At 35.9% G+C, this 26,589-nt stretch overlaps 5 protein-coding genes across 7 annotated transcripts; 2 read left to right on the top strand and 3 right to left on the bottom strand.

The window, feature by feature from the left end:
- Positions 1–166: 166 nt before the first annotated feature.
- LOC111797982 (auxin response factor 17-like) lies at positions 167–4,466 on the bottom strand. The gene is made up of 3 exons (XM_023680904.1): positions 3,138–4,466; positions 1,362–2,056; positions 167–507 (listed from the first exon to the last, which is right to left on the bottom strand). The coding sequence occupies exons 1-2, from the start codon at positions 4,170–4,172 to the stop codon at positions 1,439–1,441; spliced, it is 1,653 nt and encodes a 550-aa protein (XP_023536672.1). The 5' UTR covers positions 4,173–4,466; the 3' UTR covers positions 167–507; positions 1,362–1,438.
- A 945-nt stretch (positions 4,467–5,411) lies between these two features.
- LOC111797983 (probable eukaryotic translation initiation factor 5-1) lies at positions 5,412–8,276 on the bottom strand. Of its 2 annotated transcripts, none has more exons than XM_023680906.1 (2): positions 8,115–8,276; positions 5,412–7,362 (listed from the first exon to the last, which is right to left on the bottom strand). In XM_023680906.1, the coding sequence occupies exon 2, from the start codon at positions 7,046–7,048 to the stop codon at positions 5,708–5,710; it is 1,341 nt and encodes a 446-aa protein (XP_023536674.1). In that variant the 5' UTR covers positions 7,049–7,362; positions 8,115–8,276; the 3' UTR covers positions 5,412–5,707. The 2 variants fall into 2 exon arrangements, with proteins under 2 accessions (XP_023536674.1, XP_023536675.1); XM_023680907.1 differs by having other exon boundaries at positions 5,412–7,358; positions 8,115–8,250.
- A 1,615-nt stretch (positions 8,277–9,891) lies between these two features.
- Positions 9,892–11,975, top strand: LOC111797985 (protein DOWNSTREAM OF FLC-like). Its single transcript, XM_023680910.1, has 2 exons — positions 9,892–10,157; positions 11,469–11,975. The coding sequence occupies exons 1-2, from the start codon at positions 10,004–10,006 to the stop codon at positions 11,792–11,794; spliced, it is 480 nt and encodes a 159-aa protein (XP_023536678.1). The 5' UTR covers positions 9,892–10,003; the 3' UTR covers positions 11,795–11,975.
- Positions 11,976–13,363: 1,388 nt separating this feature from the next.
- LOC111798405 (2,3-bisphosphoglycerate-dependent phosphoglycerate mutase-like) lies at positions 13,364–17,357 on the top strand. Of its 2 annotated transcripts, none has more exons than XM_023681521.1 (9): positions 13,364–13,768; positions 14,254–14,504; positions 14,652–14,875; positions 15,698–15,816; positions 15,899–16,055; positions 16,177–16,278; positions 16,533–16,652; positions 16,892–16,957; positions 17,043–17,357. In XM_023681521.1, exons 2-8 carry the CDS (start codon positions 14,255–14,257, stop codon positions 16,934–16,936), a joined length of 1,017 nt encoding a protein of 338 aa, XP_023537289.1. In that variant the 5' UTR covers positions 13,364–13,768; position 14,254; the 3' UTR covers positions 16,937–16,957; positions 17,043–17,357. The 2 variants fall into 2 exon arrangements, with proteins under 2 accessions (XP_023537289.1, XP_023537290.1); XM_023681522.1 differs by lacking the exon at positions 13,364–13,768 and adding an exon at positions 13,806–13,861.
- Positions 17,353–22,048, bottom strand: LOC111798400 (probable beta-D-xylosidase 7). Its single transcript, XM_023681513.1, has 6 exons — positions 21,578–22,048; positions 20,929–21,228; positions 20,673–20,842; positions 19,997–20,094; positions 18,188–18,952; positions 17,353–18,091 (listed from the first exon to the last, which is right to left on the bottom strand). Exons 1-6 carry the CDS (start codon positions 22,001–22,003, stop codon positions 17,502–17,504), a joined length of 2,349 nt encoding a protein of 782 aa, XP_023537281.1. The 5' UTR covers positions 22,004–22,048; the 3' UTR covers positions 17,353–17,501.
- Positions 22,049–26,589: the final 4,541 nt, after the last annotated feature.

Here is a 26,589-nt window from a genome sequence, read left to right on the forward strand (position 1 = left end):
AGAGGGTTATCTAGCTAAGGTAAGGAGCTTCCTATTGCAGCAACTCCACTCTATCGTGGTCTCATGAACTCAACTTCGCACTAGTACTTCTTAAATGACTAGGATAGGATTCTCCACGTTGAGCGACTATATTCTTCAATAATTAAATTCTCTACGACGACAATGAGCTGCTACTCAACAACGACCAAGAATTTCTTAGATTTTTTAACGACAATGGCGAGCGGGTTAGTACAATTTGAAACACTTTTCCCACCAAGCCCATCAAGAGAATTAGCTCTTTGACAAATCATGTCTCAACCATCGACACTAAAGAAAAGGCCTAAAAATGGTTCAACAATCTCCAAAGCTTACAAACATCTAAAGCAAACTCAGCAACAGAGTATCAGCAAAAAATTCAGAATCCAAGACCTTTGAGGCTATCAAACTAAACACGAACTACCATTGACAAACTATCTACTGCCAATGTTCATATTGTAGTCAGCTTCCTGCCTGCCCTGCCCCAAGTACCTAGGACAAGAGGGAAAACAAAATAGTCCATCAACATCAACATATATATTTAGATATGAATTGCCTTTTCATGCAGGCCAAGCATGAAGTTTATGTGTTTGAAATGACTAACCATCTAAATAAACACTGATTATCATATCATTATAGGGCACTATCAAACATTTCATTCTATTCGAAGTCTAGGTTAATATTTGACAAGTGTGACCGCTCCTAATAGCTCAAACTCATTGCTAGCAGATATGTTCACTTTTGGCCGGTTACGTATCGCTGTCAACCTCACAGTTTTAAAACGCATCTACTAGATAGAGGTTTCCACACCCTCATAAGAAATGATTCGTTCCCCTCTCCAACCGATGTGCGATCTCATAATCCACCCCTCTTGGGGCCTAGCATCCTCACTGGCACACCGCCCAATATTTAGCTTTATACCATTTGTAACAGTACAAGCCCACCGCTAGTAGATATTGTCCACTTTCACCCATTACGTACCGCCGTTAGTCTCACGGTTTTAAAACGCGTATACTAGGGAGAGGTTTCCATACCTTTATAAGGAATACTTCGTTCCCCTCTCCAAACAACGTGGAATCTCACAACAAGACAGACAGAGTTTGACAACGATTTGATAGAGTTTAATGAAAGATGCATGCAAAGGGCAAAAAGAATGTAAATATGTTAGAATAGAAGAATTAGTATCATAGCAAGTAACAAAGAATAATATTCGACATCACCATATATACTTTGACCTATTCACGAAGTGACTAATTTCTGTTCATATGACTTCAAAATTCAAAACGAACACTTCTGGTCACAAAATTCAGCAATGCCAAAGTATAAAGGATATGAGACATGCGTACCTGTATACAGCTACTTCCTTCTACACCCAGCTCCCAGTCTAGCACACGACAAGAAAGTTTGTACGGATCAAAGAAGATCATGCGGACTGATTAAGATTCTTGCCACCATCATTAGTGCTAACACCATTTTCAAGTCCATTTTCAACAGGCGGGTTCATATAGATGACTTGACCAAACAACTGAATTGAATTTACTCCAGCTTTAGCTGAGTTGCAGCAGTTCTGGTTCTCAGCAGTTCCTGTGGCAAAGGAAAGAACACTAGCCTGACTATCAGACGACAAGGTATCAAACTGCACACTACCAATAAGGAGGTCAGTAGACACCATTTGCATTGTCTTCGCAGCATTCAGCTCGCTCATGGAACTTTCATCACATGTTAGTGGGGTCATTTCTTTACATGGGTTGAATAACCTAGATTCACAGAATAACTTTTGCCTGGCTCCCTGCATGCCAGCAGGAAAAGAGTTGAGATTCAACAATGATGGGTTGAATTGTTCCATTGTTGAATCAACGAAATTCATCAGAGGTGAAAACAGCTCTGCTTCACCATTCAGCATCCCAGATTTCGGGAGACCTCTAAACTTCTTTGCTGGGTGAAGAGGAGGTTGTATTGGAGGAGTGGGCGTAGCTAGTTCAACTTCCCAAGGGCTCACATACTTAGCACTCTGCAGAGCATCAATTTCATCCCATGTAACCTAAGACATAAAAAAAGGCAATAACATGAAAACAACAACAATAATAATAACAACAAATGCTGGTACAGAGAAAGCAACAGATAGAGTAGAGATAGCCAAAGTTCCAAGTTTTGCACTTGCAGAAAAGTCATCCCGTTTGCATTCTTTTATTGGCCAAGAGCATTTTTGTCAGATCAACCATACTAATACAAAACACCCAGCAACTGAAACAAACGCCAAATTATCCAACACCAAATAATCCCGGGACTGCTGCTTACATGATACATGTTCGTCATTGAGAGAAAAGATACTCACCTAAGTTACAACTCCAGTTCTTTAACTTAGAATTAGGATAACCTTGCAGACTACTTCTTAATAAGAAAAGAGATATTGTGGCCAAGCCTACCTCTAGGAGATAATATCCGTTTTGGCCGGTTACGTATCGTCGTCAGTCTCATGGTTTTAAAACGCAGGGAGAGGTTTCCATACCCTTACAAGGAATGTTTCGTTCCCCTCTCCAACCGATGTGGGATCTCACAATCCACCCCCTCTGGGGGCCGAGTGTCCTCGCTGGCATACTGCCTGGTGTCTGACTTTGATACCATTGGTAACTGCTCAAACCCACTGCTAGGAGATATTGTCCACTTTGGCCCGTTACGTATCGTTGTCAACCTCACGGTTTTAAAACGAGTCTGCTAGGGAGAGGTTTCCACACTTTTATAAGGAATGTTTCGTTCCCCTCTCTAACCGAGGTGGGATCTCATTAAAAATGTCAGCATCTTTCAAGGAGGGAACCAACAGACCATCCATAATGAAATTATCTAGAGTGAGTGACTCTACTACTTCTTTCGTTTCTTTGTGTTTTTTTCTCTCCCTCGATAAGAAACAGAGAATTCAATATAAATCCTAAAAGTAAGTGTATAACGTCATAGATCCAATCCAATTTCTCATCACTGATTTGTCACGTTGAGATTAAAAACAGAAACTAAATACAAGAAAAACGATCAATAAACTCAGACAATCAAACGAAGCAAGATTCAATACACATTCAAAAGTAGATATGATAGCTGCTACGCATACGGAATTAGAGACAAAGGTCTACCTCAAGCATACGCCATGGAGAACCCATCCAAGGTCCGTGCTCAGGAACAGATGCTGAGGTTACAGTCCCTTGATACCATGTCATCTTCGAATACTCGGTCTCCATGGCCATTTTCACTCTTGTTCCAGAATACCACTGATAATTCTTCGATTTATTCACCTTCTCGACTTGAACAACAAATTCCGACCGACCAGCCCTAGGATAATAAACCAACTCGAATGGCTTAAATTGCGCGGCCAATTCCGCAGCGTTGGCAACTGCCTCGGCCGGCAGCTTCCCAATATTCCTCCGGGAGAAAACTTTTGTTCCTCCATCGCCAGAACAATTCTCCTCCAAACTGCATCTTGCTCCACCATTCTGGCTATTCCACCGGCCGCAATCACCGCCTGAAATAGCCCTTGTGATAGAGGTTGAGGCACGACGAATGCCAACGAACATATCCCCTCTAAGATTCTTCGCGAAAACGACGGAATCACCGGCAATCAGCTTCTTGTGATTAACGAACTTACTCCACCCAGTAGTGAGCAAATGCCGCCTCGGCGTCCCACGGTAAATGTGACGAAAATTCCAAACAACTCCATGAACATCAGTAATCGACAAAGTCTGCACCGGCGGATCAGCCTGGTAATTCAAGGGAGGAAAAACAGAATCCGCACAGCACCGCGGCACAGAGAATCCACCGCCATTATTAGCATCAGAAGACGTAAGAATCTTAGCAAACGACTCAATCTTATCCCTCTCCCCGCCATTATCATCACAACGACCAAATCGAGAAACCACAACAGACTCATCCCGACCAGGCCGAATGGGATGAAGATTCAACTTAATGCAGACTTCATCAGAAAGAGAATCGGCATGAAAATCAGTGCCAGTAACGAGACATTTAGTGGCGGGATTAGAAAGAACAGACTGAGATAGTGATGGTATGTATGTAGCTTGCTCGACATGTCCTTGTACGAAATAGTAAACCTCAGAACCGACAGTGTGAATATGGACAGACTTACCGGCAAAAGCCTGCCAAAGTTGTCGGTCCATGCTGCCGGAATCGGACCGGCGGTGATCGAACAGTAGAAGGAAGAACAGGAAATTCTTCCTAGGGCAAGAAAAAGAAAAGAGAACAAAGACTGCAAGGAATCGAGATTGAAAAGAAAGAGAAAAAAAAAAAAAAAGAGAAGTGAAATGGAAATTGTTGTCAGTTAGGGTTTGTTCTTGATCTTAAACGAGAATCTGAGAGAGATATCAGTGAAGAACTTTGACTGTCTCCATCGTCTTCTTCCTCTTCTCTCTCTCTCTCTCTCTTTTCAAAATGTCCGTGATCTTTTAGAGAGAGAGAGAATGGCCCATTGGGTCGGAGAAACAGGAACCGGCAAGGAGTGAAGAACAGACTTACGTAACAGAACGCCTCGAAAATCGAGTTGAAATTACGGTTTTGCCCCGACAGTAACTGAATGTCTGTATTTTGTTAACTGTGCTTTGTGGAAACGCTATTTTCCACTCTTCCCGCGGATTTTCTTGCTTTTTCAAAATAATAATAATAATAATAATAAATTAATTAATTAGCTTCTAATATTTAATTTTTAGAAATTCAGTATTTATTTTTTTTATTAAAAAAAAATTGTATTTTCAAGATACATAATAACTATAGATAAGATTAGTGTTAAAATAAAAAAGAATTATTGTCCATTTTTAGTATAAAATGATATATATCTCAATTTTTATTTATTTTGTATAGTTTTCAAATTTTCAAATTGATTCTCTAACGTTCAATTAATTTAATATTAATTTATTTTTCAAGGAATTAAAATTAAATTAACTAAACATTAGTTTACTACTTAACAATTCCATTATAATTTGTTGAAACTAATTTTAATTTTCGAAAAATTGAGCCACATGAAATTAAAATTTTATATGACTATTAAAACTTTAATCTTAATTAATTTAAAAATTATATAAAACATAAAATTATTTAAAAATTATATAAAATATAAAATTATTTAAAAATTATATAAAATATAAAATTATATCGCCATCCAACCTTCCCTAGTATCTCTTCTGTAGGCACATTTTAAAACTTCGAGAAGAAACTCTGAAAGAAAAAGTTCAAGGCACATTTTAAAACTTCGAGAAGAAACTCTGAAAGAAAAAGTTCAAAAAAGACAACATCTACTAACCAACCTTTCCTAGTACCTCTTCGGTAGGCGCATTTCAAAACTTCGAGAAGAAACTCGAAAGAAAAAGCTCAAAAAAGACAATATCTACTGACGGTAAGGTTAGAACGATTGTATGAATATTGCATTAAAACTAGAAAACTTGTTGATATAGATACGTCGTAGTAGAAATGTAGAAGGAAAATGAGGCACAGGGAGAGGACTATTACAGGAAGCACACAATATCGTTATTCGCACACAGCGGATACCATCAGAACAAGGAAATGAGAAAGACAGACGACATAGAACACGCAAACAAAGAACAAAACAAGCTGATCCAACGACAACAACACTTATTATTCCAGACAAGACAGTGACTTGCTCATGACTGCTAAAACTAGAACAGCAAGAGTAGCAACGTTCTTACTCTTCTTCGGTCTCGGACTCGGCGTTCTGGAGCCATTCGATGAACGGCTTTACATGGTTCCAGATTGGAGAACTTTTGTTAGCGCCAACCACGCCCTTCTGGTACCACTCTAATACAAATTCCTCCTCGATCAGGTTGCTGTCGTATAGCGATTTCAGAACCAGAGCAACCTCCTTAGCAGCCTCCGAACTCGTGTTGAGACAGAAAGATTCAATGGCACGCAATAGAGCTATCTGTGATCCCTCCAGAGCAACAGCTGCAGCCAAGAAGTTCTTCTTCTTCATCACCTCCTTTGAGAAGCCTTTTCCAACGCCATCAAACAGAGCCTCAACTAAGGCATTAACAATCTCCTGGGGAGTTCCAGAAAGTGATCCCAAAAATGATTTGAGGTTGGCAGCGGAGGAACCTTTCTTCAAATAATCTTTGATCTCGTTGACAAGAGCAACATGGGTAGACACTCCATTTCCGTTCTTGTTTCCGTTGATCGAAGACTTCTCATGTTCAGAGGGCTTTTTGGACGACGTAGTTTCTTCGGTAGACAGCATGACCATATCAGCAGTGACTGCACTCAACTGCTCCTGAATACGCTGCTTAGCTGCCTCTAAAGATGTGTCCGTTTGCCACTGCACATCGTCATCATCGTCATCATCATCAGCTACTTCGTCCTTACCACTAGCATGGATAGGAACTGGGGAATGATCGTCATCCGAGCCATTATTCTTCTTCTTGCTTGGCACTTTAGTAACAGTTTCCTTTGAATTACCACTCGTGCTTTTCTTCTTCACCGAATCCTTCTTTAGCTTCTTCTGCTCCTCATCAGCAGCCTCGCCCTCCTTAAGTCTTTCCTTCTCAGCCCGCCTCATAGCTTTCTTGTCTTTTGATCCCTTCTTCTGTTCAGGAGGATTCTTGAGAATAAATGTTGTGATTTTATCCCTCATGTCAACATCAGATATAAATCCACAGGCAGCACATTTCATAGTGATCATCTGCGTCTTCGTGATGATAATCTCAGTTTCGGGGTTACCACATCCGTAGCATTGAACATACTTCTTGATAAAGTTCTCGAGAAGACCAGCCAGCTTGGCTGTATCGTGTGCACCATTTACAAGAGAAGTCCCAGTTTTCTCATCGAATTTGGATTGTGCACCAAGCTCACATCCAAAGTACTTGGTAGTGTAAGAAGCAGGCCTGCCCAAGGCTTTGGCAATTTCCACCATGTTAACCACATTGGTCTTAATGCCATTACCTCTACCTTCAATTTTAGTAACCATCCTAGGCATCTTATACCTGTAGAAGGCATCGTCACGGTTTGAGGCACCAATATTCTGCAACGCCATGTTAGAACACAAAAACGGCAGTAGTGGTTAGAAAAGATAGATATCAGCAGTGGTATCTTTAAGATGCCCTGTTGTTCTTTGAGCAGCTGGACAAGGCTACCACCCGCGGGCTGTTACTATGACCACCAGGCAACTCAAGATGCATGCAGCCAATAGTCTCAGCGCAGCTGTACTTTTTCCTAGACGTAGGACAATACTCTCCAAGCAATCCAATCGATGACAAAAAGAGAGTGGCCCGTTCAGACATAAAAGGAGTCTCAAACTTCACGCTCTCCACTTTGAACTACACAACAGCAGACCAGAAGGCCAACTTCCTGTGGATTAAGAACAAATAATTATGCTCGATTCTCATGAACTTAAACGTTGACAGTGAACATAAAACATCATCAATCAAGCGCAAGTTAAAGTGCACAAATATCATTTAACAGCTGATTTCTACCTTTGGTATAGAAAACTGAACCGTACAACAGCAGATTTATTGATCTCAATGGAGTAATCTTTAAATGCAGCAATGAAAACATAAACAAAATTGCAGTTCACTTTAAATAAAGTTCGATTTTAGAAGATGAAAAAAATAACACAATCAGCCACAAAATATAAGTCTGTCTCTACCTTAAAACTTGACAATCCATCCAATACACAACTGACGAGATTCAACGCATGAAAATACTAGATGGAGAATAATAAAATCGAATTCGCAGAGAAGATTCAATCAGCTTTACATGAATATCCAATCTACGGAGACAATCATAATTTTCAATTACGATCATCGAGAGATGAAATAAAAAAGAACATCCAAAACAAACGAGAAACAGGCAACTAAATCCACAGATCTGAACACGACGCAGCAAGAAACTTACAATTCCCATCAGAAATCAATAATCGAAGAACCGATCGTGAGGATATCATTGAATCAAAGGCGTATGAACTTATATAATCAATTACAACAAAACAAAAATAACAAACTCAAAACATGAGTTGAAAATCTGAGGCCAAAATAGAAACTAGAAACAATAATGAAGTTAGATTAACAAACAAATTACAACATAGGAAATTATCGTCTTACAGTGTTAGGCTGTCGTGATAAGAGAAGGAAAAACAAACTGATCCTGAAGCTCTGGCTCTTGATTTCGCGGTGACGAAGATGCCGATGGGATTCTGTTGAGCAGAAGGAACGCCTTTTATACACACTCAAATCAATGGTAGAAAGAAAACCCTACACGTCACCAATTAGGGCAACTTTAAAAAGATTTAAATATTTTCACTAACCGACCGGAGGCGCAATCAAACCCCAAACTTCATCTTATTTACGACTTTGTCCTTCCCAGTCGCTATTACTATTGTCCTTTTACGATTCTCAATTATTATGAAATAAATTTCAAAATTATGGTAGATCCCAATATGGTAATTTTTAGCAACCCGGAGGGTATAAATGGCAAGTTAAAAATTTTAAAAATATTGGCGGGATTATCAGAATTTGGTGTGACTTCAGAAGTTACCATTTAAAACAAAAGTTACCATTTTCAATTATGCCCCTAAAATTTGAAGAAATTAAATTTTAAATTAATTTTTTTTTAAAATACTTTTTTTTTACAATATTATTTATATAAATTGTTTTTTTTTTATTATTAAATATTAATATTTAAATTTTATAATTTTATAAAATAGGAAATTATTGCACCAAATACAACCAACTTTAAAGAGTTTGTAATTTTTAATAAATAATTTCCAATATTTCATCAGCATTTTAAACATATTAAATTAATAAAAATAAAAATATTCTTAAAATTTTAAAAATTTAAGTTTAATATATATAATATTTATACCGGATACTGTCATTGCTTCTTCTCCAAAAAAAGAAGTTCACGACCCGTAGACCTTTTACCTCCACGCGGCATTGCTCCGTCAAGCTTTCGCCCATTGCGAAAAATTTCTCATTGCTGCCTCCCGTAGGAGTCTGGGTCATGTCTCAATCCCGAGGAGCAAGTAAAAGTATAAAAGCTCACATTGGGTTTAGGGATAATCAGGCTCAAACCAATGACTTCCACCACATCAAGGCGGCACTACCGTTGAGTTATATCCCTTTCAGGCGGTCTGGGGACCACCTCGGCTCCTCTCTTCTCGAGAATCCATACATCCCTTATCAGTATATGGACAGCTGTTTCTCGAGCACAAGTTTAGGTTTCATGTTTAGTTGTCAACCGTTGAGATTGGAACACTGAACAGATTACCCGTGATAAGTTGGAGGAAGGTGAGGATGACGTCTTAAAATTTTCATTAATACCCTTTAATTTTTTAAAAAAAATTTAAAAATACTTTAGGTTATTATTTTATTTAAAATATATCTATAAAATTTTAAAAGTAATATTTATCCCTCTTCTTTATTTAAAAGTAAATTATTTTTAAATTTTTTAATGTTATTTTTAAAACGTAATATTAATTATAAGAGTATTTTTTAAAAATTTAAAAATAAAATTAAGGATATTTTTTAAGTTTTTTTTTCATAAAAGTAAGGTATTAATGGAACTTTTATTAACTCGTTCCATACAAAAAGACAAATTTACCCTCATTTACTCAATCACCCAAGCACTTCTCATGTGACCACCGACAGGACCGATTTGTAACTGAAAACCTGTGCTCTTTGTTCTACAACAGCACTATTTTCTATTTCCCTGCAACCGTGATTTTTAAGCCAACACGTGTCCAAACTTGAAACGTGTCGTGTTTTCATTCGTCAGATTTTAGAGGTAGTATTGTTCTTACATGGTTCATCGACACGGTAAAAAAACTCAACGCGGTTTAAATTTTTACACCGCGATTCCAGCATTTCCCCGCGTCAATTGCTTAAGGCTTTCACTTTACTCTTCATTATTAAAAACCTTACGCTTCATTTTCCCTTCGTCAGTTTTCACCTTCCTTTCCCATTTCTCTGATTTTCTCGAAGAAATCAAATCCATGGCGCGATTTGTGATTCTCTTTGCTCTCTGTGTGCTTCCCGCGCTCGTCGCCGCTACCCGCCCTGTCAGGACTCCGTTTGTTGTTCGTGGTAAAGTCTACTGTGATACTTGTCTTGCCGGCTTCGAAACCTCCGCCACTACCTACATTCCCGGTATCTTCTTGTTCTCTATGCTTTGTTGTTGTTGTTGATCGTTGAAATATCACCGATCTTTTCCGGAATTTGCTTTGATTTCGTTGTTTTTATGCGAGATGCGTAGTGGTTGATGAATGTGGATGTATTTTGTTATTGTCTGCTTCGTGTTCCTTCTAGATCTCTGTTGTAGTGAGAGATACTGTTGGTTAGTGGCTTGCTTGCTAGTTTTATGGAGTATGAGATTGATTTGTTGTGGATTTGGTGTCTCGATCTTGACTACTGTCTGATGCCATGTGGAATAAGCCAGCGTTTAACTATATGGATTAATTTAGTCCTAATTCGCATGTTTGGTGCGTGTATTTTTTTAATCGAGGCCTGATCTGGAGCTTAAGTTAGTCAATGGCTCTTTCTGGTTGTGAAAAACGGGATTTATTTTTGTTTATTAAGATTTGATTACTTTATTCTCTATCTACATCGTGCACAACTTTTATTTTAAGCATTAATTTTAAACACGTTCGCTTACACTAATATTCTTTCTATTGATTCTGTATTTAAAGTTTCTGATTCCATTTGACGTCGAGTGTCAATCTGGATAAACGCCTCTAATTCCATTCGAATTACTCCAGGTTTCTGTCTCGTGTTCCATCTGCTATGTGGAATCTTGGTAGTGATTCAGTTTTCTCTTGTTGTTCTTCCTATGTGACTCTCGTTCTTTACGTAATTGTGTTCAAAATAACATCCACTGCTCACGATCCCCGTTTGCAGTCATTGTTTATGTCTTAAGAATATGAGTGGAAGAGTAAATAAGCCTAACCTATCGATTTAAGCTCAAGATTTTAGGTCTTGAAATAATTTAAAATGGTTGTAGGGTAAAAGATCTTGGGTTTGACCCTTCTGTTCTTCTCCATTTATTAGTTCTTGGGCAAAATTTCTTGCCCATAATGAAGGAGACTAAGGTGCTTAGGATATCAACACCCAAATTCATTTCTAATTACTGAATTGTGTAAAATTAGGGAACCAAATAGAAACTTGAGCTAATTTCAAATAGAAAGGCAACTGAGATATAGCCCACATCCACCAAGGAGCTAACTAATCTTAATGTCTATCTTGCACAATATAATCAAACGCTCTGTCTTTTGCATCATGGTTTAGTGGGTTGGATTAATGTATTCTTGTATTAAATCATCACCAAATCCTCTCTTGATTTGGTTTAGGATATAAATTTAATCTACATAGTTATATATGTAGGTTATCTGATATTGTAGAGATTGAGAGGTGCTTTAGTTCACGGATATAAACTTATCTCTCAATTATGCAATTTCCTTGTAGGTGCTAAGGTCAAAATCGAATGCAAGAACAGGAACACCATGGAACTTCTCTACAGCCAAGAGGCCACAACAGACTCCACTGGTTCTTACTCACTCTTAGTCAACGAGGACCACGAGGACCAAGTTTGTGATGCTTCGCTAATCAGCAGCCCTGAGAAGGAGTGCTCGGCAGTATCTGAAGGCCGTGACCGTGCCCGTGTGATCCTCACCCGCTTCAATGGCATTGCCTCAAACGACCGTTACGTCAATGCCATGGGTTTCGCAAGAGATGAAGCTTTGTCTGGCTGCAACCAAGTCCTCAGCCAATACCAGGACATCGAAGATTAGATCTGGCTTTAGTTCCAGCAATTACTTAGCTGTACTTCTGGAGGTATATTTATTCAGCTTATGCTAATACAGTCTATATACGCTTTATCTACATGGATGCTTAAAAATGCTTTAAAATTATTAGTAATGCTGTGTTTATTCACTTCATTGTAATCCACACCCTACAAATAGTGTTTATAAACGTAGGCTCCAAAACTCCACTTTGTTAGCAGGTTACGGCCCATATCGAATAAGTTTGTGGGCCTGTGAGGCCCAACCCATTTTAAAACCCCAATTAATAAATATTATATTAATTCTAATTTCAAATTTAGGCTTTTTTTTATTATTATTATTATTTATTTTTTTTACATCAAGTGCAAAATATCTATACATTCAATAAAATGAGTTAAAGCATAATATTGAGTTTGAGTTATTGTTAAATTTAACTCATCTTGCATTCATAAATATTTATATTTTCTAAGTTTCTAAATATGAGGTGGGTTCATATTCTTATAATTTGACCTCGATATTAATTGACTAGAGGTAACTCAAAGTCCTATCCGTACCCGATCTTGGTCTCGGATGACGCAGTCAGAAGATTCGGAGGGTGAGCTGCCACCGGTTCTCACCACAAAATAATTGCTTAACAAATACCACATGAACCTCCCATAAATAATAAATCTATAAGGTTAAATGAATAATAATAATACCATATATATAATTGGCTTAAATTCGAGTCAAAAAAAGGCCAACTTTTGAGCTATTTGGGTAATTTTGACCGAAGGGCTGCCCCAACCTCACCCGACTTGATCAGAAGAATATGAAAGAGCATATTCTCATCACACGTGTTCAGATACACCTACCCAATTTTTCATAGCCTACAATAATAATAATAATAATAATAATAATAATAATAATAATAATAATAATAATAACTTGACTGGTTTAAAAGGCACGTGATTTTTGCTTCCGGTCTAACTTTAAACCGGTCCCACGTGCCCTTTTGGCAGTGTCCGCTTCCGGTTTACTTCCATTTAGGTTAGGTAGCGTTGTTGGTTTGTTATCAAACCCGAGCTTTAAAGCAACCGCACCGGTCCTAACTCCCACTCAATTTATTATTATTATTTTTTATATAAAATAAATATAAAAAAAACTCACACCCACGTAAATAAATTATTTATTTGAATTTTTGTTGAATTAAAAAAAATTATAATAATTTTCTCAAATTAAATAAATTATTTAATTTTATTGCAAATTGAAAATTTATTTAATTTAATGTTTTTTTAAAATAATGCAATGCTTTATTGTATAATTTATAATTAATGGGTTGGTGAGTCATTGACTTGGTCCTTTTGTGCAATCCAAAGGTTATTTTGTTCCCAAATTGCCCCCAACCCTCCCTCCCTTAATTATCCACCCAAAATAGATAAATAAATAAATAAATAATTATTTTTTATATTTAACAAAAAGGCTTACATGATAATAATATTAATATATTAGATTTATTATATTTTATAATTTGTTAATATCTCTTAAAATTGGACTAAAATGGAATTTTGATAATATAAATATAAATATTGAAATAAAATGTCAATTGTCAACCAGAATCGACGCCTACCACCCGCGGGGACCCTGCTTGGAGCGATCCTGGAACCCCACAAGCTTACAAAATTGGTGCATTTTGTAGTTTAAAAACCTGCGAAGTTGTGGGGAAAATTTGATTGATTCGAACGCCTGCGCCTCCATTTTCAATCTCTGCTTCGATTTTTTCTATATGCAATTTCCCTCGTTTTGTTCGTAATCATAATCATTTCGGGCGTTTTCAATTTCTTCAATCTTTCCGTCGAAAACGACTCCATTTCTTCATTTCTGTTTCCTCAATCCCCATTTTCATCGGCTTTCGCATAATCTCTTTTCGTAATTTGTAATTATTTCTAACCTTGTTTTGTTGCACTGTTCTCCGCCTCGGTTTCATCGCTTGGTTGAGATATTAAGGTACGCGTTTCTGAATTTGGTTCTTTTGTATCAGATTAGCATTTCTGTGCATCGCATTTTGTTTTTGGTTCCGGCGATCGTTTTTCTGCGTCTGTAGGAGTTTGATTCTTTGATTTTTATATGTTTTTTTTTTTTTTTTTTTTTTTTTTTTNGTTTTTCCGTGATTTTATTTGGATCCTGGAAGTTTGTCTTCCATGATTTTGAGATCGGCGTTTGAATTTGCTTGTTGTTTATGCTTTTGATATCAGCATTTGAATGTCAAGACCTCATGAGTTCTGGTCTATGTCAACTGAAAATTGGAGCAAATTGTTCTTGTGCCTTCAGTTCATGTTTAATTCTCTAAGTATCGTCAATGATAATGTTTTGGCCTTCATACAACTTTTATCGTTCTAGTCAGATTACGAAATTGTAGTTTCTGTTTATTGATATGAAATTATCCACTTGGAAAGTTTTGCTGAGGTTTTGGGATCATTTTCTATTTTCAGAATGGCTGCTGCAGTATTTCACCAATCTCTTGGGACTTTTCTTCCCCATGGACAAGCTAATGTTGCAAGTAATGTGCCAAAATTGAATTCAAAATGTTTCAAGGTCGAAGTTGGGGTCTTCGGAAAGAAGTCTCCTAGATCTAGAAATACTTCTATAAGAGCAATTCAATCCTCTTCTTCTCAAACTTCAGTTGTTGATCCCATTTTATCACCTTCAATCAACACCTCTGATGACTCGCAAAAAAAGCAGAGTAAGTTGTTTGTTTCCAATAATTGTAGTTTCTAAGTGAAGTAGAGGTGTTTGTTGGTCATTCTTTGTATAATTCTTCAACTTATAGGTTGAAAGTTCTTGCTTTCTGAAGTATTTTTTATGCTAATGTAATTCTGCACGTCATCAGATGAAGCTGCTTTGATCTTGATTCGACACGGAGAATCGTTGTGGAACGAAAAGAACTTATTTACCGGCTGTGTTGATGTGCCACTGACCAGGAAAGGTGTGGAAGAGGCAATTGAAGCTGGCAAGAGAATCAGCAACATACCTGTCGACATGATCTATACATCGTCTCTCATTCGTGCACAGATGACTGCTATGCTTGCCATGACTCAACATCGTCGTAAGAAGGTAATTAGATATTTTTAAGTGCTTTGAACTTCGAAGTTATTTTTTATGTTACCTTAAGAGTTTTGACACCCTGGAGCCCTGAAAAGGGTATGGAAAAATGTCCTTAGTTAAATTAGAGAACCAGTTCTGTAATATTTGATATATCTTCATTTTTATGATCATCTGTATGACCATAACTGTAACGATCCAATTTTCGATACCTCGAATCACAAGTTGCCACGTATACTCAAGGGTAAAAACGGCGGTAAATTTTTCTTTTGTAAAATGGGAGACTCAAGAAATTTAAAATTTAAATATGCATTCAAAACCAACATACAGGTAGTTTAAAGGTATATTTGCGGAGTCAAATCAAAACAGTTTTACACAAGGTAAAAATTTACTGCTCTTTTTACCCTTGAGTATACGTGGCAACTTGTGATTTGAGGTATCGAAAATCGGGTCGTTACAGTTTGGTATCAAAGCTAGATACCGAGGCGGTGTGCCAGCGAAGACGTTGGGCGCCTAAGGAGGGTGGATTGTGAAATCCCACATCGGTTGGAGAGAGAAACGAAACATTGCTTATAAGAGTGTGGAAACCAAACATTCCTTATAAGAGTGTGGAAACCTCTCCCTTGTGGATGCATTTTAAAACCTCGAGGGAAAGCCTAAAGAGGACAATATCTGATAGCGGTGGGCTTGGGCTGTTATAATAACAGTTTTTTTTTTTTTTTTTTTTTTTGATTACAAGACCATGTTTCACGCCTACAATTGTATTCTCCCTGATCTACTATTACATTCCTTTTATTAGCTTACCTCTAACTAACTATTCATGCATGCATATAGGTTCCAGTTATCATTCACAACGAAACCGAGCAGGCAAGGGTTTGGAGTCAAATATTTAGTGAAGAAACCATAAAACAATCCATCCCAGTAATAGCATCTTGGCGATTGAATGAAAGAATGTAATTGTCACCCCTATTTTACCCTCTTTGTTATTCATATTAAACTCGTCAAACGTCTTTCTAAAATAGATGCTGTTTGCAGGTATGGGGAACTACAGGGTCTCAATAAGCAGGAGACCGCCGATAGATATGGTAAAGAACAAGTCCACGAATGGCGTCGGAGTTACGACATTCCTCCCCCAAATGGCGAGAGTTTGGAAATGTGTGCGGAGAGAGCTGTTGCTTATTTTAAAGACCAAGTATGATCACTGCTCTTTTGCTCACGTCTCTTTATATTTGACTGCATCTCGCGCCATTGTTGGAGATCAAGGTTCATCGCGTGAGATTCTTTCATCTGACTGCTTAAGTTTTGCTCTGCAGATTGTTCCCCAGCTGCAATCTGGAAAGAATGTAATGATAGCAGCACATGGAAACTCATTGAGGTCCATAATCATGTATCTAGACAAACTAACTTCTCAAGAGGTAATATACCATTTCATTACACTGGGTCGACCATTGTATACACCTTACCTTACGTTGTGAGATCCCACATCGGTTGGAGAGGAGAATGAAGCATTCTTTAGAAGAGTGTGGAAACCTCTCCCTAATAGACGCGTTTTAAAGACTTAGAAGGGAACCCAGAAAGGGAAAGCCCAAAGACAATATCTGCTAGCGGTGGATTTGGGCTGTTATATATGCGGTTGTGTAATAACATGTCAATCAAAAATATCTTTCAGGTTATTAGCTTAGAGCTATCAACTGGAATACCCATGCTCTACATATTTAAAGAAGGAAACTTCATCAGGAGGGGAAGTCCTGCAGGACCTTCTGAGGCAGGCGTTTACGCCTATACCAGGGTACGCGATTTTATCCTTCTTCTTTGTTCTCCCTACCACCATAGGAACGGCCCGGTCTGTCGTGCCCATTTTATCCTTCAACGCTAACTATCTGGTTGTTACGGGTTCGGTGCAAAAGAGATATAAATGACGAAAATGACTCGTATAAGAGAAACATGCTGAGTTCTAACGCTTAGTTTGGCTTTTCATTCTGTCTTAGATTTAGTACTAAAATCAGTTTTAATTGGAACGTTTTGCAGCGTTTGGCTCTCTACAGACAGAAGTTAGATGAGATGTTAAATTAAAACAATGTTTCTAAACTACAGGTAACCATCATTCTTCCTCTTTCTTCAACTCATTACAGATCCATTTTGCTGATATATTATGTATATTATTATCGTTTGTTCTCAGGATATTACTTCCAATTGCACTGCAACTATTAATGACGTGCTTTTGTGGTAATTAGACTGCAACGAAAAGAAAAATTCTCCGACCTAGAAGAAATGAGTTCGATCGTAGCTTTTTCGTTTTCCTCGGAACTGCAATTATATGACTAGTTTGCAAGAATTCTCCTTCGTTCGTTTGATTGTTCGTTATTATTATTATTATTATTTGGGGTATTGAATCTCTGTGCCAAACCATGTAAGGTTAAGGTATATACCCATTGTAGTGTCTAGGAAAGTGTTTATTAAATAGCTATTGAAAAGTAGATGCTTCTCTATGGTAGTAATGTGTTTTTATTAGTACTCTGAAAATTGAGTGAAGAACATAATGAACACTTGCTCATCTCAAGCCACAAGAGTGAAGATAATAACTTCCCTAATCACTCAGGTTCTTGAAAGCTACATTTCAACTGATAATAAATATGTATCAGACAAAGATATCGAAAGGACGTTCCACATCTCCGACGACCAATGAATACGACCCTTCGTCGATTACCATCAATCCCTCTTCATTAGCCTTACTTGCATGCTCACAAGGGTTCAACAAAAACTCAACCTCACTTCTGTCTCCTGCATTTATCTCCACCTTCTTGAATCCTACCAATTGCTTCAAAGGACTCCCGTTTACGGGTTTTTTAGGCTTCACGAATAGTAATACCGAATGCTTACCAGCCATTTCCCCTTCGTTTCTGACTCCGATCGTGACATTCATAGCCTTGCTCTCACAAAACTTCTTGTCCAGCTTCGAGACAAGTGTGTAACGAACTGAGTCGGAGTTCTTGGCTGGCTGAGTAGCTGTTGGATGGCTTAGGTATAGTTTGTTTTCAGAAACTGATGTGAATTTATAGAGAAAGTTAGAGTAGCTGAGACCGTAGCCGAATTCGTAGACTTTCGGTCCTGTATAGAAGCGGTAAGTACGACCAGGGTAGCCTGATGAAGAGTCTGCTCTCATTCTCATGTCTGTCATAGGAACCTTGATGAAATTTTGTGGATACCAAGTTACTGGCAATCTTCCTCCTGCACACCAACATGGAAAGTAAACGGGTAAATATCATGTCGTTCCAGTTCGTTCGCTAAACGGTTAAAGATTTCAAGCTTAAAGGAAATGTTGACCTGGGTTGTGATCACCAAATATGATCTCTGCAATTGCAGTTCCTCCAGCTTGCCCTGGATAACCAGCCCACAATATGCTTCCTACCTTCTCATTATACTTAGCTGAAGATATATCGACCGGGCCTCCCGAGAGAATCACCAAAACGACAGGTCTTTTCGCAGCTTTAGCGACTTCAGCAATAAGTTTTTCTTGTTTTCCTGGGAGCCCCAAGTGAGTACGATCAAAATCTTCTCGCTCTTGGGTTTGATCGAGCCCCATAACCAACACGACGTAATCCACACTTTTCGCTATCTTCACTGCTTCATCAACCGTAGCATCTGTACAGTTAGCCCAGTTGCAGCCTTTGTGGTAAATGGTTTCCTTAACATAACTCTTCAAACCCTGAAATGGGGTAACAAATTTGCAAGGGATTCCTGCGTAATTCCCTATAAGCATAATTGGGTTATCAGCATTGTGGCCAATAACAGCAAGAGAGCGTGTTTTTGATTTGGAAAGTGGAAGGAGATTGGCAGAGTTCTTTAGGAGAACAATGCCATCTCTTGCAGTTTGGAGAGCCAGGTTTTGATGCTCCCTTGTGCAAACTTGGTTCGGACCGATGTGGCCAAACGGCAGTTTGGTCGGGTTGCCATCGAACAAACCGAGTCTCATTCTAATAGAAAAGAGGTTGTGGAGTGCTCGGTCTATATCGGTGACCGCTACCACGTTCTTCTCCACAGCAGATTCTGTGTGCTCCTTCAAATATGAACCACAGTTGACGTCCATTCCTGCAAGTATTCATATTTTGGTCATGAATCAAATTAAGAAACTTCTCATTTTTCGGGGTTCACTTTTTTGGGCCTATTGGGCCCATTGGACTACAAAAAGCCCAAAATCAGGTAACAAAATCAGTAGGCCCAGTAACATGTTTTTTCTAAAAATATATTTGTTTACATATATTGAGGACACTATTGGGCCCATTGGTTTCACTTACTTGGGCCCACTGGACTTTAAATATATTTGTTTACATATATAATACTTTTTTCCAAATAAAAAAACTAAATTAATAAAAATATCCCAATAATATTCTTAAACTTTCACAAAAATTACAAAAATTACAAAACTACCCTTACTATTAGTTTTGGATAAAAACCATTAGTATTTTGTTCAAAAAATACTCTTAAACTTTTCATTAATACCCTTGAACGGTTTTTAAAAAGTTCAAAATATCTTAAACGTTGGTACTAGTTTAAAAAAATAAAGTTTAAAAAAATTCTATCGAAAACCATCTATCATCTCAGAAATTATCTACAAACATTGTAAATACTTTGAAAAGTTCATGGGTATTTTTAAAACGTGTACTAACCATATAAAGTGTTTTTGACTTTTTAAAAAGTACTAACCATACAATTGTTTTTTACTTTTTAAAAACAATTAAACGTGTTTTTGGAGCTTTAAAAAAAAAAATTAAAGTGTTTTTGGTCTTTTTTTTTTTTTTTATTTAAAAATATTAATGAAACATTTCAAAACTCGAGTATTTTTTAAATACTTTTAAAAGTTAAATTGTATTTTTTTAAACAAAACATTAACTATTTCCATAAAAAAAAAAAAATTCAAAATGTGAAGATATTTTTGAGATTTTTTTTTTAAGTCTAAGGTATAATTGAAAAGTTTAGGGGTATTTTTGAGATAATTTAGGCTAAAAAAATGTTTTAAAATTATAAAAATAACCCAAAAATTTGGCATAAAAAGATATTTTGTGATTCAGAAAGTCAACGTTCAGTGAAGCAATAGTTTGAAGAAGGACAAGTTAGGGATGGAAGTGAAAATACCAGCTCTAAGGACATCAGCCACCGCATCTTCTGGAGTTTTGGCGTAATTATGCGTCTCATGAACCAGTGACACTGCATCACAGTCCGACACGATGTACCTGCTCGTTGTAAAAATATAATTATAACGTTCAACCATCAACCAACAAATCAACAACCTAATAATCGGGAATAATCGGGAATAATCGGGAATAATTGGGATAGGGCTGGGAAATATAATCCATGTTCCTATTCTCGTTTACCACCTTCCCTTTCAACCATGGATAAAGTATTCGAGGGACTCCGACCGACCTCGATTACGTTTAGCACATTCCATTTCAACCATGGATAAGGTATTCGAGGAACCCCGACCTCAATTACGTTTAGCACGTTCCCTTTCGACCATGGATAAGGTATTCAGGGACCCCGACCTCAATTACGTTTAGCACGTTCCCTTTCGACCATGGATAAGGTATTTGAGGACCCTGATCTCAATTACGTTTAGCATGTTCCCTTTCGACCATGGATAAGGTATTCACGGACCCCAACCTCAATTACGTTTAGCACATTCCCTTTCGACCATGGATAAGGTATTCGAGGACCCAATTACGGTTAGCACGTTCCCTTTCGACCATGGATAAGGTATTCGGAGTGACTGACCTCTTAATTGAGGTAAATAAAGAGAAAAAGAAGGCCTAACCCATTAAACTTCCATTCTCTTCTTGCAGTAGCAGTCAATAGATGATGATCAGCACAGCTGGGCACCCCATTCACCTTGTTGTACGCACACATTATACCACTCGACCTCCCCTTCTCCACACAGTTCTTAAATGGTGGCTGATATGTATCAGCCATATCCTGCATCGTCACCTGCATTCATATCCCCAATGCCCAACAATCCCATCAGTTCAAATTCCAATTCCATTTTCAGTTCCACAAATCCAAATCCCAGTTACCTCGGCGTCGAATACGTATCGAGTGATCCCGTTCCACCGGTCGAGATCGTAGGCAGTGAAGTGCTTGCAGCATGCCGAAGCTTTGAGTCTGTTCCCAAGCTTCCCTCCTTTTTTGGAGTCCCCTTGAATCCCTCTCACATATGCTACTGAGTATACTCCTGCCACTGTTGGATCTTCTCCTGGTGTTTCTTGCCCTCTTCCCCATCTTGGATCTCTGAATACGTTTATGTTTGGCGCCCAAAATGTTAACCCCTTCGCTTGCCCCACATTGTACACTGCTCTCGCCTCTGTTCCTATCGCCTGTATCGTAGATTCATACACTAATTCATGATGGTTCGTAAACTAGCAGAATGCCCACCAAGTGTTCGACAAAATGAAATCGCTATTGATCTGACTCAAATTCATGTTAAACTACTACTACTGAACTCTGAAGTTAAGCTGATGGATATACCACTAAGAGCTAAGAAATCAGCACAAATTTGAAGGGAAATGGTATCCGATTTCAACAAACTTCCTCTTCTGATACCCATTGAACTACTGCTAAACCATTTAACCCTACAACTTACGTGAAATTGAAATGTAGTTCGTATTGTGAACAGAAATAGCAAGAGAATCAACGGAATGTGTTTGGTTGGGGATTTGATTATACCTTTGCGATTCGGTACCAGAGATCGGCGTCGAAGGTAGCGGCGGTGAGGATAACCTGAGGGAAGCTAGTGACGGCTTTGATGGTGCCGTTGAGGCGTATGCCATGGCGATTGGCAACACCGTGTAGGGCCTCCGACCACCACTCATAGGCGGGGATACCTAGGCGGGGGATCGCCGGAGCAGTGTTGACGAGCTGGAGGATCTTCTCGTTCAATGTGAGCCGAGAGACAAGATCATGGGCTCTTTTCTTGATCGACAGAGAGGTTTTGCAGAATGGGAGGGTTTTGGTGAGTGAGTTGGAAGAGTCACAGGCGTACAGCGGCTTAGAGCACGAAGCGGCGGCGGTAAGGGAGAGGACGGCGAAGAAAACGGCGGCGAACATGGGGAGTTTCATTGTGTGGGGGAAGAAGAAGAAGAAGGAAGCCATGGACAATGGTGAGTGAAGCTTCAGCTTCTTCAGAGATTAAATAGAGCGACGAGGAAACCAAACAACTTCCCAATCTTATCAAATTATTTTCTTTTTCTTTTTTTTTTCCTTTAAATTTAAGAATTATTACAATTCATGACGTCATTTCATTAAAAATAAAAAAAATTCTCAATTTGTGGGGACAGTTTAATTTTATTATTATTTAACAAAATATTTATTTTAAAATTTTAATTTTCTAATATAATTTTATTAAAAAAAATTATAAAAATCTTAATAAATCAATATATATTATTAAAATTCTACAACTAAATTTTTAAAAAATTTAATTTTAATAATTAAAAAAATTACACTAAAGTTTAAATATTAATATTAGAGTCTCAAAATTAACTAATTAATTTTTATAATATAACAAAAAAAAATATATATTTATGCCGGTATTGAAAATATATTTATAATAAATGGGACAGAAACAGGGCAAGTGGAAAAGAGTAATATAATTCCGTTTGTAACCCCGTTTATCTAACCGAGAAAAATGTGTCCTTGCCTCTCCCATTTCCCGTATAACATGGTTTCCCATCCCCATCTAGGGCAGGTCCCGTTACTACACGTACAAATAAGGTGTACCTAAATTATTATTTTTATTATTGCGGTTAAATTAAAAGACCTAAAAAGTTTAGCGTATATGATTTTCAACATTCCAGTAGTGTTCGGTGTCTTCCTATATTTATCTTATAAATCAAGTAAACGAGGATAAAACATGTTAAAATAATCGAATATTATTAAAATAAAAAATTCTTAAAAAATGTACTGACATGTCCCGCTCATGTCAGCTGTTTAAAGATAAGTAGACATTAAAATCCAAAATCTGACTACTATGGAAACAAATCCAATAATTTGTCCAAATTTGAAATTTGAAATTTGAAAATCTGATTTTTTATTTATTTTTGTAATGGTGCATAGATTTATTTGTTTAAAATTAATAAATATTTCAAAATTAAAATTCTAAAAGTGCAATGTCTGTAATTGTAAAATAAATAAATTAGAAAAATAAAGAAATTTAAATTATCCTTTTTTCCTCTGGCTGGATTTATTCCCTACTTTATAATAAATTTGGTTGCATTACAGCCTGGTTTTACATTATCCATTACAAAATATTATAATTATCCAATCAATTTAATTTAAAATTTTATTAAATGTATATAGATTAGATTTAAAAATTAAATAAAATTTAAATTACATAAGCTAAAATTATAATTTAACATAATATTTATTTATTACGAATAATTAAATAGATGGGTGGAGAATATGTTATCTCATATTAAATATTAAAAATTCCCAATATATATTTAAAAAAAAAAAAGTAATTGGCCCAATAATATCCAAAATGGGCTAGACATAATATCAAGAAATGGGCCATACAACATTCCTTGTAATGGGCCGACAGACTGACAAGTAATGGGCCAACAGCATGCCAAGTAATGGGCTTCACGACGTAATTCAGATAGAGTTACCCCGATGCCCTTTTTTTACCATTTTCACATTTACCCTTTTGAACTAATACTATTTTTTTTTTTTTACTGATTTATACTCCATTTTTTTTGTTTAAACCGGTAATTTTTACCTTGGAAGATATTTTGAACTCATATGGGTCTGTAAGAAGAGTAAGTAACCTAACCATGTTGTCGGTGTTAGACGAACACAATTCTCCANCGTCATTTCATTAAAAATAAAAAAAATTCTCAATTTGTGGGGACAGTTTAATTTTATTATTATTTAACAAAATATTTATTTTAAAATTTTAATTTTCTAATATAATTTTATTAAAAAAAATTATAAAAATCTTAATAAATCAATATATATTATTAAAATTCTACAACTAAATTTTTAAAAAATTTAATTTTAATAATTAAAAAAATTACACTAAAGTTTAAATATTAATATTAGAGTCTCAAAATTAACTAATTAATTTTTATAATATAACAAAAAAAAATATATATTTATGCCGGTATTGAAAATATATTTATAATAAATGGGACAGAAACAGGGCAAGTGGAAAAGAGTAATATAATTCCGTTTGTAACCCCGTTTATCTAACCGAGAAAAATGTGTCCTTGCCTCTCCCATTTCCCGTATAACATGGTTTCCCATCCCCATCTAGGGCAGGTCCCGTTACTACACGTACAAATAAGGTGTACCTAAATTATTATTTTTATTATTGCGGTTAAATTAAAAGACCTAAAAAGTTTAGCGTATATGATTTTCAACATTCCAGTAGTGTTCGGTGTCTTCCTATATTTATCTTATAAATCAAGTAAACGAGGATAAAACATGTTAAAATAATCGAATATTATTAAAATAAAAAATTCTTAAAAAATGTACTGACATGTCCCGCTCATGTCAGCTGTTTAAAGATAAGTAGACATTAAAATCCAAAATCTGACTACTATGGAAACAAATCCAATAATTTGTCCAAATTTGAAATTTGAAATTTGAAAATCTGATTTTTTATTTATTTTTGTAATGGTGCATAGATTTATTTGTTTAAAATTAATAAATATTTCAAAATTAAAATTCTAAAAGTGCAATGTCTGTAATTGTAAAATAAATAAATTAGAAAAATAAAGAAATTTAAATTATCCTTTTTTCCTCTGGCTGGATTTATTCCCTACTTTATAATAAATTTGGTTGCATTACAGCCTGGTTTTACATTATCCATTACAAAATATTATAATTATCCAATCAATTTAATTTAAAATTTTATTAAATGTATATAGATTAGATTTAAAAATTAAATAAAATTTAAATTACATAAGCTAAAATTATAATTTAACATAATATTTATTTATTACGAATAATTAAATAGATGGGTGGAGAATATGTTATCTCATATTAAATATTAAAAATTCCCAATATATATTTAAAAAAAAAAAAGTAATTGGCCCAATAATATCCAAAATGGGCTAGACATAATATCAAGAAATGGGCCATACAACATTCCTTGTAATGGGCCGACAGACTGACAAGTAATGGGCCAACAGCATGCCAAGTAATGGGCTTCACGACGTAATTCAGATAGAGTTACCCCGATGCCCTTTTTTTACCATTTTCACATTTACCCTTTTGAACTAATACTATTTTTTTTTTTTTACTGATTTATACTCCATTTTTTTTGTTTAAACCGGTAATTTTTACCTTGGAAGATATTTTGAACTCATATGGGTCTGTAAGAAGAGTAAGTAACCTAACCATGTTGTCGGTGTTAGACGAACACAATTCTCCACAATGGTATACACCTCCCCTCGAACAAAGTACGCCTTCACTTAATCAAGTCGTCCTTTGTTCGACATTTAAGGATTCTATTGACATTACTAAGTTTAGGGTATGGCTCTGATACCATGCTAGACGAACACGACTCTCCACAATGGTATGATATTGTTTACTTTGAGCATAAGCTCTCATGGCTTTGCTTTAGGCTTCCCCAAAATGTCTCGTACCAATAGAGATAGTATTCCTTGATTATAAACTCATGATCATTTTTTAAATTAACTGATGTGGAACTTTCATCCAACAGTCAGGGCACATATGAGCCGAATCCGGAGTCCCATCTAAATAAAATAATAATAAACAAAAATCCAATAAATTAAAAGTAATTTTTTTTTAAATGATTATATTATATTAACACGATTTCAATTCATTCATTACCAAAAGTTAGAAGAGACATCTAGAAGCTTTAACAAAAAGAAATAATAATAATAATAAAAAAATAATGTTGAGCTAAGGCACCAATTTATCATCCCATAGGCTAATTAATATATTATTAGAAAAAAAGTGCATTAACCATTTATAATTCTATTAAAATCTTTAATTATTAATTAATTAATCTTACATCTGTCACGGACAATATAATTATTTATCTCTAGCTTTTTATACGTATAATTAGTTTAGGTAATATATAATTAAATTGAAAAACAAACTTTTTACATTTTTTTTATTTGATTTTTTAAAAAAATAACATAAGATATTTAATTTAGAAAACGACCTTTTTATATATTTTTCGATCTCTATATTAATTATAATAGATAAAGATCTGATGTGACACAAAATTATATAATTCTCTATCTATTTTTTTTAACTCGCTAATTTTATTTATAATTAATAGGTTTAATTTAGTTTACCGACTTCTTTATTTTTTATAAATATAATTTATTTTATATTTTTAATTGTTATTTAATATCTTAATTTGAAAACCTATGGTTAGGTAGACATCGAGGGTTTGAAGTATACTCATTTTAACTAGAGAAATTGCAGCGCATATTAAATATAATAAATAATAATAATAAAAGAAAAGGACAACAATTAATCTATTAATATATTAATTTAATAAATAATATTATTATTATTTTTAGTTGTGATAGAAAGGATCAAGTAGTTTACTAAAAAACCAAATAGATTGGAGGTCACACTCAAAATACTTCAATAATTCAAGGACAAAAATGGTATTTTATATGCTTAATTAATTATTAGTATAAAATATATCATATTATAGGCAATATAAGACAAATAAGCGAGCATTCTCATTTAACTAA

Source organism: Cucurbita pepo, chromosome LG07 (assembly GCF_002806865.2).
Source record: "Cucurbita pepo subsp. pepo cultivar mu-cu-16 chromosome LG07, ASM280686v2, whole genome shotgun sequence".
NCBI classification, from domain to species: domain Eukaryota; kingdom Viridiplantae; phylum Streptophyta; class Magnoliopsida; order Cucurbitales; family Cucurbitaceae; genus Cucurbita; species Cucurbita pepo.